The sequence below is a fragment of the Podarcis erhardii genome, assembly GCF_964252035.2.
Source record: "Podarcis erhardii genome assembly, chromosome: 11".
Taxonomy (NCBI): domain Eukaryota; kingdom Metazoa; phylum Chordata; class Lepidosauria; order Squamata; family Lacertidae; genus Podarcis; species Podarcis erhardii.
In genome coordinates, this window is record NC_138501.1 from 14018698 (window position 1) to 14031225 (window position 12528).

Here is a 12528-nt window from a genome sequence, read left to right on the forward strand (position 1 = left end):
CAGCTGCTTTTGGACTACAATTCCCACCATCCCTAACCACTTGCTAGCTAGGGATGATGGGAGTTGTAGTTCCAAAACAGCTGGAGACCAAAGTTTGGGAAACACTGATGTACATGGTTATAGGTGGGCATTTATCCTAGGTAAATGTATTAAGCATCAGGACAGGAGGATAAAACTCAAATTTTATTCCTGTCATGTTGGCTCCATGATTTAAAATGCAAAGCTGCACTTACTCAGAGTATTTTTATTCATTTTTTAATCAACATTTGTTAGTTAGGTTTCTGCACCTTCCTGGTCTAACACAGGGCTGTCCAACACATCACCCGAGGACTGCAAGCAGCCCTTGGCAACATTTGATACCACTGCCCTCCCCGCAGCCCTCACGCCTCCTTTCCAAAGCTGGGTAAGAAGGTGCTAGGCTTTGGAAAGGAGGCATAAACAACCTTGACAGAGTCCAGAGTCCTCTTGTTTCCTTCGCAACGCCTAGTTAGTGCTTTCCCAGCTTTGGGAAGGAGGTAGGAGTGCTCTGGGACCCTGCCAGAGCCTTGCGCCTCATTTAGCTAGCTTTGGTAAGGCAGCGCAAGGGCAGGAGGGATATTAATTTTTGGTTCCCCACCCCACCACATGACAAGGCAGTGTGTGGCCCGCGGGTTCCATGTTGAAGTACTCTTGCTGCCCACTTGGTATGAAAAGTTGGACCGTCCTGCTCTAACATATCACGCATGTAGAACTGGTTGCAAAGCATGCGGAGTGGGGAGGGCTGGGGAGAAAACAGAAATGTTACTAATGTGCCATTTAAAGAGCCCCCATTGTTGGTAAGGTCATTCAGTTCAGGGTCTAAAATTACTTGGCTACACCACTGATCCAAAGGCCCATAGGATACAGTGGAGCTTCCTCTCCATGAACAGAGAGGGAGATCTATGGGGTAGGGAAGAAAGTCCACTGTTGTAGGCCGCCTATTGCACAGAAAGCTTGATCACACATGATTCTTTGCTGTTGGTGCTCAGTGGTGACAGTGAAAAGCGTTATTCCAGGAACTTGAATTTGCTCAATCCAGACCCTTCTATTCCCCACTCCACCTCCTGGGTGGGGATAAAAGTATGCAAGCCCTGCAGCTGGCTTACTGATTTTTCTCCTATTGGGATAAGTGGGAGGGAAAGACTGGAAAATGACCAGGAAATATTACCCCCTCCCTCCATCAAACATTCCCACCATCTGTTCTGCCATAAAGTAACTCAGCAGGGCTTTGAATTTTATCTGTCTTCCACCCACCAGGGAGTCTCCCTTTCTTGTTCCCTTTGGATTGTTCTGTCCGTTAGCCTGGGTCAGCTTAGCCATAGATTAAGACAGTCCGCATCCGGGTTGATTTGATAACATCTAAAAACTTATGTGTACTTTTGAACATACAGTGTCTACTCATTTTTATTGCCACATAATTCTCTTGAATTTCCCTGGGCATGTGAGTAGCATTTCCTTATTTATAAAGAATCAGGTGCATTCAGATATCAAACAGTCAGCCAAGACCTGCCTGCACTTGGATTGGCTATGGAATATTTTGTCTTGATTTCATAGTGAATTTAAATTGCCCCTTTTAGGAAACGACTTGCTTCTTGAACTAAACTCAGTTATCTCTCAGTTTAACTAAAGTAAACTCGCTCTACAGATGCTTAACTTCTGCCAGAGTCAATTCAGGTTTAGTTCCATGAACATTTACTAAATCGTCTGATGTAAGCCTTTAATATCATGGTGAAGTTGTTTGAATTGTATCATAAGGATATAGTTATGTCTGTGAAAAGCACTTGCAACACAGACATTTCCCCTCCCCCAAGCACAATTAAGATGATTCAGCAGGGACTAGACTTGCAGTTCTGTTCAAATGTTATTCTTCAATCCTGAGCTTCCATAATTTTTGAAAACAGACTACAATTCTAAAACCATTTACTTTGAAGAAGCCTGATCAAAGCGCAATAGGGTTACTTGGAACTCAATGACAGCTTAAGTCTGTAATCCTTATACACACTTTACCTGGAAACAAGCCCTATTGAAAATACTGAGACTTACTTCTGAGTAAATACGCGTAGGATTACACTGCATGTTTTTATAGGCGCTCAAATGGTCGTGAGTGTGTTTTATGTCCTAGTATCATGGGGAGTTTTATTGTAGGCTGAAGGTTGAAATAATACAAGAGGGAGATGCTAACTGGATCTGTTCATCTTGATATTTATCTTCAAAGCACAGCTCTAGCTATAAATGTGTTCACACAGTTGAACATGAATCCAGAACACAAACAACAAAGTATAAATCACTGTAATGTAATCACAAGGGACAATTCCAACTTTGGCTTTGACTCTGAAGAAATGACTAAGCAAACTAAACATGTTACTTTTACAAAAGGTCAGCTCACAATATAGCTAGGCTACGTTTTTCAGTATTAAGAGTATAAAGAATAGATGAACTCAAAAACTTATTAATGTTGAAGGATGTCATTTTAAAATTTCTTTCAAATAATTTTTAAACATAGATGAGGATCTTGGGAAGTTAGCTTTGTGTCTTAGTTGCACTGTGAAACTGTGGGCTTGGAATGCTTCCAACCAGTGTTTCCTCTGATTAAGTAATACAGTCTGGAGCTATCCTGGGAATTTTGGTGTCTCCCCTGTGAACAAGTACCCGAAATGTCTAGATATACAAGTATCCCAGATATCCCCCTCTCTCCCTCTCTCATTATATATGTATATTTATATATATATAGGTCAATAATCAGTAGAGTATCCCAGATGTACTAACCCAGCCTCTTCTCAGGCAATGAACTGTTTTTAGCACTCTGGTCTGGAGAATCTAAAAAGGGGTGCAAAGGAGTATTTCTGGAGAAATACAGATTTGGGATGGGAATGAGAGACCAGAGTAGCATATCATATTCAAAGGAAGTATAAGTGGATTTTTTTATATGTCTAATCTGTGTATTTATTATTACCTACTAGGGTATATTTATCCAGTATTTAACTAGCTCTTGTGTTTAATATTTCACTTATTTTTTAATTTTAGGTTTAGTGGGTTGGATTTAGTTCTTAGTCCCTCCTTGAGAAAGTAATTAAGTACTAAAATGTATTCCATTCCTGAACCATAACATGAACTCTCTGTTTAGAATAGTTGTCTTGCATGATATAAGACTCATATCAAAAAAGATTCAGGTGAACGGCAAATACATTTATACACACAAAACTACTCTTTAGAGAATTACCGTCCTGAAAAAAATTACTTTTTCGTTATTAAAAAAGTAGAGTTCAAGCAAATTTTCCTTTTTTAAAAATTAAAAAAAGATTGATATTGTTAGGTTGGGTTGCACACCTACATACGGACCTACTTAAAAACAGCACATGGAAAGCCTGAGGTTGAGCCATGGGAAGGGCCAGGTGAAATTTAGGAAATGGGCTGGTAGGGAGATACTATTTTGTATATTATAGTTGCAGCATAACTTTCTAGGAAGTTTCCAGGTCTGTGGAGTCACAGACAGCATTGTAATGTTTAGTTTCTGACAGTATTTTCTTAATTTTCCCAAAGCCTCATGGAGCCATAAAATGACAGAAACAATACAGCCTTTGTTTGGCCGCAGTACATTGTGGCGGGGAGTGGATTGCTTTCCATTAAATGGGCTTTGATTTCTCACAAGACAATTATAATTTATTCTGGAAAACAGTTTCAGTCCAAGTTCTTGGAAGTTTGTAGCTTTATGCGAAGCAGCCAGTTAATTAGTACTTCCCAAAGTATGCAAGCTGTCTTCTGCCCTACATTCTCTGCATTATAGAAATTTAGTTTAACGCTTAAACAAAAAAAACATGAACAAATTTTCCAGACATTCTGGCATAACATGGTCCATGGCAGGGTTTATACATAATATTTTCCAAAAACACATGGCGAATCTAACAGTGTCTTTTCCTTCTGGATTATAGATATAAATGAATGTGAAAGCAGTCCTTGTGTCAATGGTGCCTGCAAGAACAATCTTGGTTCTTTCATCTGTGAGTGTTCATCTGGCAGCAAACTAGACTCTACGGGTTTCATCTGTATTGGTGAGTCTATTGGTTTGTTTTGCTGTTTAAACAAAAGCACGAATTCCATTGACTGTTGTGCTGAGTTAAATTCAGTTGACTACATTCCTTAGAGAAAGAATGGTATCTGGAAATATCCAACTTGTAACACAGCAAGGTATTGCTCCCTAGAAAGAATTTATCAAAATATATCAAGATTCTCATTTTCTCCATGAGAGTTGTATCAAACAAAGTTTCAAGAATAATATTTCATGTGCTGTCTTATCTTGGACTTATGAAATACTGAATATGGTGAGAAAAGATTTTTTTTCTGGCTCTAACTTTCAAGAGAGATCTGCTTCACTGTTGATACATTTTATAGGCCAGATATGGGAAACGTTAGCCTTCCAGATGTTGCTGGACTAGAACTCATTCCTGATGACAGGCCATGGTGGTTGAGGGCCATGGGAATTAGAGTCCAATTGCACTAGGTCCACAGGTTCCCACTCTGTTCCAGACATTTTGGGAACTTGCACCTTTGTGTCTACATTAATATTTCTAATAAGGCTCAAATAATGATTTTTCGTAGTGGTATGTACAATCCAACCTGTCTGCTGAGCAGGTGGCGCTGTGGTCTAAACCACTGAGCCTCTTGGGCTTGCTGATCAGAAGGTTGGCGGTTTGCATCCCCACAATGGGGTGAGCTCCCATTGCTCTGTCCTAGCTTCTGCCAACCTAGCAGTTCGAGAGCACACCAAAAAGTGCAAGTAGATAAATAGGTACCACTCTGGTGGGCGTTTCTGTGCGCTGCTCTGGTTTCGCCAGAAGCGGCTCAGTCATGCTGGCCACATGACCCAGAAAAACTGGCTGCGGACAAACGCTGGCTTCCTCGGCCTGTAAAGCAAGATGAGCGCCGCAACTCCAGAGTTGTCTGCGACTGGACTTAATTGTCGGGGTCCTTTACCTTTTTACCATTGATGAACAGGCAACTGACATAAACTACTGCAAGCATCCCAATGATCAGGCTGGCTATAGCCATTTTCACTTCCAACACTGATGGCACAGGTGGATTGTGAATATCCTGTTTTGTTTCGATTCACTGCAGACAGTCTGAAAGGAACGTGTTGGCTGAACATTCAAGACAATCGTTGTGAAGTGAACATCAATGGAGCCACTCTAAAATCAGAATGCTGTGCTACTTTGGGAGCTGCTTGGGGTAGCCCTTGTGAGCGCTGCGAATTAGGTAGGATTTTTTACTTTGGAATGTTCTCTAGCTACTTGGCAGAAATATGTGAGTTGTTTCAGTGGTGGAACATTGCTTTAAAACTGGCTGACTGTATGCATCCTTTAAGTAAAGAAAAGTCTGCTTATTAAACTCATTTACGGTGTTACCAAATATATTTAATTGGTCTGGATTCAGACTTCCCAGGAATGGAATACTCCTAGTGGAATGCTTCTGCTGGAGGGAGAGGAGGTGGTTTTTCTATATTTCCCCTATGTAGCCACCTATGCCCCCTGAAAATCTACTCCAGATGTTTGCGGGGGGGGAGGGTTCCAGAAAAGCATGGGAGGTGGCAGTGTAGGTTATTATTATTATTATTATTATTATTATTAATAATAATAATAATAATAATAATAATAATAATAATAAAAGCCACCCATCTGGCTGTGTTGTCCCAGCCACTCCAGTTTGCTCCCAACAAAATATTAAAAACACAATAAAACATCACCCATTAAAAACTTCCCTGAATGGGGCTGCCTTCAGATGTCTTCTAAAAGTCAAATAGTTGTTTATCTGTTTGACATCTGGTGGTAGGGTGTTCCACAGGACAGGTGCCACTGCCAAGAAGGCCCTCTGCCTGGTTCCCTGTAGCTTCACGTCTCACCATGAGGGAGCTGCCAGAAGGCCCTCAGAGCTGAACCTTGGTGTGCAGGGTGGATGATGGAGGTGGAGGCCCTCCTTCAGGTATACAGGGCCAAGGCTGTTTAGGGCTTTAAAGGTCAACACCAACACTTTGAATTTTGCTCAGAAACGTATAAGGTTGAAGGCAGAAGGAGAAATTGGTGAAAACCTTCTCCCTCTTCTTCCAGCAGGATTAGAATCCCTTCCATGTGTGGAAGGGGGAATCTGGGTACAGCCCATAATATATTCTCTGTGTAATGTAATGTATGTATGTATGTAAGTATGGTTAAATAAAAGAAAGTGTTCACCGGTTAAGAATTCTGAACTGTCAGTCACAAACAGATATTAACATCTCATTTCACATTGTATGCAAACCAGGAATTTTTGCAGTGATACATTTCCTAATTATGTGATTTAAAAAACTATTATATTACATCATCTTCCAGTATTTAAAGAAAGTAGCAGCATACTGAAGCAGGGCAAACAGAGTGCATTCACTCATTTAAATCCCATTCTACTGTCAGTTCAAGTAAAGCTCATTTCTGCTTAGACATCCTGGATAATAGGAAGAATGTTATGTCTTTGGTATATCAGGAAGAGGGGTTAAGACACTGAAATTCAAACAGCCAAAAACTTTAAGGCTCAGGTCCTCTCATCTTTTTGCACAGGTGTGCATGAGGATTTCCATGTCGAACAGATGCTATTTTCTTTTGGCTTTGAAACAGCTGTAAGAGGGCGGAAGGATATACCTAGATTCAGACCCCTCCCCCCCGGCTCATCTGAGTAGGTTTTGAACTACAGTTGTCATTTACTTTGACCATTGGCTGTGTTGGCTGGAGCATGAGGGGTGTTGGGATTCAGTCACATCTGGAGGGCCACAGGTTTCCCATCCCTAATATAGCTTGTTTATATTTCACTGCTTAAACTTATTCATGGGCTAAAATGGTTGAATTTTATCAAATCTGTTAACAAATATAGCTGTTGGTCCCCTTCACGGCAACTCGGCCTCATTGACCTAGCATGTTCTGAAATAAATCTTTGCTTCACTGCAGACACAGCATGTCCCAGAGGATTTGCAAGAGTCAAAGGTGTTTCCTGTGAAGGTACAGTTATTCTTTGTTGTTCTTTTTCACAAATGTAATTATTGAACCTGTTTCTTCTTAACAACAACAACAACAACGCCTATTGAAGTCAAGGAACCATGACTCCAAGCTGCTCCATATCCCTTATCCTTTCTTATTTTTGTGCATTATTTTTTTAAAAAATACAATTTCTAAACAACCACTGAGTCAGTGAAAAGGCTGAGGGGGTTGAAGAATGTGATAAATGGGGCGCGGGACAGTTCCTTGATCCCATTCAGCATGCCAATTCTTATATTCTCATATTCTTATATTTCCTTAATTGGAGCAATGTGATAGTATTAAATAGAGACATTGGATTCTTATCTCATTATACATGATAAAGCTATTTTTAGCCATCTCACCCCTTGCTTTTTCCTTTTTTGCAGTCATAACAGGTTTACCACACCTATCGGCCAATCACCCATTCCCACCACTCTTCTGAGTAATACCCCTCCCCACCCTCTCACTATATATAAGGGTCTGGTGACTTCTGTTTCAGTGTATCTGAAGAAGTGTGCGTGTACACGAAAGCTCATACCAATAACTCACTTAGTTGGTCTCTAAGGTGCTACTGGAAGGATTTATTTTATTTTATTTTATTTAGTCTCAATAAAATCAGGATAAATTGTAGTTTCCTATTCATACTTTATGCTAGATGTAAATGAGTGTGAAGTTTTCCCTGGAGTGTGCCCCAATGGACGGTGTGTCAACAGCAGAGGATCTTTTCATTGCGAGTGTCCTGATGGCCTGACATTGGATGGAACAGGCAGAATGTGTTTAGGTGAGCAACCATAAAACCTTCACTGCATGGTTGATTTAGGGTTGGTTCACACATTAGCTTTGTGCTAAGAGTCCACATGCCCTGAATCCTTTTGTGCTCCTAGTGACCTCCAGTTGTAATAGCCATTTCATTTCACTTTTAATTTGTATACCACTTCTCTATATTGCGATACACAAGGCAGTTTACAAGCTGAAGAAACAACAAAATAGCAAAGACCACATACCTAATAACAATCTGATCCAATACAAAAAAGTCATAACAAAATAGAACTTTAAGATAGATAACTTATATCAAAGAAAGCAATGTTCAACAACGCATTAGAACATAATAGTAAACAGTAAAATTAAATATCAGCAAATAATAATTAAACAGCTTACACATAACAATTACAATAAAGAACTACTAAGCTATAATCAGTAAAAAGAATGACAAGTCACAATGCATAAAATACCACAATGACAAGTGACATCCAGATTACTTGTTTATTGAGCATTCACCCTGATTTGTTTGACATGTAAAAGCAAGTGTTATCCCACATTTTCCAGTGCATTTTCCCCATCACACTCCTTATCTCAAAAAGTCCAATCTTTTGCAAGACTTGCCAATCCACCATGATTGCAAGACCTGAATTTGCTGTTACGTGATTGAATGCTACCTGAAAATTGTGGCAGTCTGAAAGTCCCCCTAGGCTCTGAAACCCTTGGGTGTGAATCTAATAGAATTCAGCAATGCTTACTTCTGCATGAACATTTATAGGATACTACTGTCAATCTTTTTAGTTAGAAATACCCAGAGAAAAAGATCATGCCATGACATGTGTCCATTAGATTAAAATACTCTTAACTTTTCATATTAGAAGTGTGTAAGATCTGAAGGCTATACTTGGAAGGCCTTTTTATGTGCTTGGTGCGGTGTGTTGTTTTTTTTGGTTTTTTTTTTAAGTTTTTACTGGTTTATTTGCAATTGTACTTTCCATCTACTTCTAGGAATTTCACATTCGTTATGTACTTGTTAGATGCCAGTACTTTATGAAATAGCTGTAGACATATTGAATCCATTTTAAAACACTATAGCCAAAAGAGAATGAAAAGTAGGAACGAAGCTCTGCCATCACCCAAACCAACCCAGCATACAATTCAGGAATTTCTCACTCTTAAGAAAACAGCAGGGTAAAAACGCACTGAAGAAAGATAATTTCAAAAAATGAGCTCAGTTTCTGGGCAAGTTATTGGGGGGAAATGCCTAAAGGCATTGGCTTGCCCAGTAGGGCAGAGGGCTGGCACTGTACTTGCTACCATAAGTCCTGTTTTTCTTCATTAGCAAGACATTGTTCATCTTTGTGGGTGAAAATTTACTGCGCAACCTAAACTGCAGCAACCACTGCATCTTCAGTCCTGTGATTCACATCGGCTGGTGGGGAAGGGGAAAAGAGAAGGCAGCTTGCTGTGCCAGCCTGGAGCTGGAACAGTTTTCGAACCCAAATCTGGCCTGATGCCATCTTGTGACAGCAGAGGCGCCACCTTAAAGTCCAGTGGATCACAGGCAAACTCAGCAAACACCCCACTTAGGGGCTTACTGCTGGCTGCTACCTGCAGGGAACTCACTGGCAGTAGTTCTACCCTTCCACATATTTGATGGGCAGAAGGTAAGAATTCCCCTCTACACTACCTTGTTCGTAACCCAGGTGAGGAACAGCCACCTTTTGAATAAACCACAGAACCAAGGAAACTATTTTCAAGTCCAGCATCCAGATTTGGGGACCCGGCATTTATTATGGCTATTGCAGTAGGACAGAGCTCACTCAACGTGCCAGTTGAGAAGGTCTGCCCCGAGGCACTTCAGAACAAAAATCTTATGTAGTAGTTCAAACACAGCAAACAATGGTCAAATGGCCAAGTGGCATATCGAGGCGTCACTCCAAGGTGATGTGGGGGTGAAGATACCAGCATGGAGCCATGTGTGCTTTCCTGACGTATGTGAAAATAACTCTTTGTTTGCTGTGTTAGATGCCAGTACAGTGGTACCTTGGTTTGCATACGTCTTGGTTTGCATACGTTTTGGATTACAAACACGTCAAACCCCGAAGTGCGTGTCCCAGTTTGCAAACTATTTTTGGATTCCAACCCTTTTTTTTCATTATGAACAATTGTTTTTTGAGGCCCCATTGGTGAAAGCGCACCTTGGGTTACAACCTGTTTTGGTTTATAAACGGACCTCCGGAACTGATTATGGTTGTAAACCAAGGTACCACTGTACTATTTATGTATCTTTTCTTAGCAGCTTCATTATTTATTTATTTATTAAAAATAAACACACACACACACACACACACAAACCAGCAGAAAGAACTGCACGCTATATCAGGAAAAGGCAGTGCTATCATAATACAGATTGAGATCAAGAAAGTGCCACCCTCTTCATACTGGTGTCACTGCATTTTAGCTGGAAAAGTGTTGGGTGGGGCAGGGCAAGGCAGTGGCAAGTTTGGGGCTGTGGAGCCAATCTGATGTTCCTACTCCAGCCATGTCCACACAGCCCCAACTTTGCCACCACCCGTCCTTGCCCCAGCCACATCCAGCTAAGGTGCGGTGATGCCAGTATGGGGCAGGTAGCTTCATGATCCTCCACCACTGTACTAGCCACTACTCCTTGATTACTTCTTGTATTTTCCTCATATTAAAGACGTAAATTGAAAGAGCCCAAATCAAGAAGGATTTCCAGCGCTTAAACCTCACTGTTTAAACACCTCCGAATATCTTGTTCCTGATATATTAAATTGTTGATCCTCATATAACAATCCCATTTCAAAAAAACATTGCTCTTATTTAGTTTCAGATGATCACAATCTGATTCCCATGTTTCAGTAATAATAATAATAATAATAATAATAATAATAATAATAATAATAATAATTTATTCATACCCCGGCCAACTGGCTGGGTTCTCCCAGCAACTCTGGGTGACTCCCAACAAGAACATTAAAAACACGATAAAAGATCAGACATTAAAAACTTCCCTAAGCAGGGCTCCATAGACCAGAGATCAATGTCGCTGGTCCCATATTTGCCCAAGCCAGAATTTGGAGCGCTCATGATAAGCCACATACTTTGTGGTGTGAAAGTTTTAGGATGGGCTCCAGAACTTCAACATCTGGCATTGTTTTCAATCTCTTTTGTAGATATCCGAATGGAGCAGTGCTATCTGAAGTGGGATGAAGATGAATGTGTTCAACTTGTCCCTGGAAAGTTCCGGATGGATACCTGCTGCTGTGCTGTAGGTGCCGCTTGGGGATTGGACTGCGAGGAATGTCCCAAGCCTGGGACAAAAGAGTATGAAATATTGTGTCCCAGAGGACCAGGCTTCTCCAACCGAGGAGATATTTTAACAGGCAGGCCTTTTTATAAAGGTAAAATAGCATTTGTGGTGGAATTCCGTCAAGTGCAGTATCATTTGTACATTTTACTTTTCTCCCAACGTGTAATATGTTTTCTGTATAATTTTATGCATGTAAGCATATATAATTTACAATTTCTTCGCTTGGATTTATAGCCCACCTAATACAGTCATACCTTGGTTTTTGAATGGCTTAGTTGATGAACAAATCGGCTCCCGAATGCCGAAAACCTGTAAGTAAATGTTTCAGTTTTCGAACTTTTTTTGGAAGCCAAACATCTGACACAGCTTCTGCTTGAGTGCAGGAAGCTCCTGCAGCCAATCGGAAGCCGCGCCTTGGTTTCCGAATGGTTTCAGGAGTTAAACGGACTTCCAGAATGGATTAAGTTCAAGAACCAAGGTTCCACTGTATAGGTCTGCAGTCCAGTAGATGACATGCCATAAACATTAGGGACTGCCCTTGAGCCATAGGGCTCAAGAGAGCCCTGTTTCTTCCCCTTCCTTGTGGCATATGTATGCAGGCTCTACCTAGGGCATTACAGGGAATGAGAGTGGCATGTTGTTGAGAGCCAATGCGGTGTTGAGAGCCAGTGTGGTGTAGTGGTTAAGAGCGGAGGACTCGTAATCTGATGAACCAGGTTCGCTTCCCCGCTCCTCCACATGCAGCTGCTGGGTGACCTTGGGCTAGTCACACTTCTTGAAGTCTCTCAGCCTCACTCACCTCACAGAGTGTTTGTTGTGGGGGAGGAAGGGAAAGGAGAATGTTAGCCACTTTGAGACTCCTTCGGGTAGTGATAAAGCGGGATATCAAATCCAAACTCCTCCTCCTCCTCCTCCTCCTCCTCCTCCTCCTCCTCCTCCTCCTCCTCCTCCTCCTCCTCCTCTTCTTCTTCTTCTTCTTCTTCTTCTTCTTCTTCTTCTTCTTCCCATGTCCCTACCCAGCCCTCCCACTCCGATGCAAGCTATTCAAGCAGCCAGACGTTGCATAGCACAGATGATGCGTATAGCAGCCTCTCAACTTTCTGCTAAGAAAAACAGCTGTAGAGGACTGTTGAGTTTGAGTGAAGCAATGAGGAGGCATACTGCTTACTCTGCTTTCCCCTCTGGCTATTTTTCTATTTGAAAACCCATGTCTTTCACCAACTATGGAAAGCTAGCTTGGAGAAGAGAGTTAGAGTAGGAAAGTAGCTGCAGGAGAAGAAGCTTAATCAGCCCCTCTCCACCTCGTTCTTCCACGATGTCACAGGCTTGTGACAGGTGTCAGGAGAAGACTATCTAGAGATCTGCCAAGCAATACCTAGTTTT

At 41.3% G+C, this 12528-nt stretch overlaps 1 protein-coding gene across 3 annotated transcripts in view; it reads left to right on the plus strand.

Annotated features, from left to right (window-relative positions):
- The window catches only part of FBN2 (fibrillin 2), a 138224-nt gene that overhangs the window by 71089 nt on the left and 54607 nt on the right, over positions 1-12528 (plus strand). For all 3 annotated transcript variants that reach the window (XM_081880295.1, XM_081880296.1, XM_081880297.1), the window contains 5 exons: positions 3948-4067; positions 5131-5268; positions 6981-7031; positions 7705-7830; positions 11009-11236. In XM_081880295.1, coding sequence (XP_081736421.1) covers positions 3948-4067; positions 5131-5268; positions 6981-7031; positions 7705-7830; positions 11009-11236 — 663 coding nt within the window. The remainder of the gene's footprint in view (positions 1-3947; positions 4068-5130; positions 5269-6980; positions 7032-7704; positions 7831-11008; positions 11237-12528) is intronic.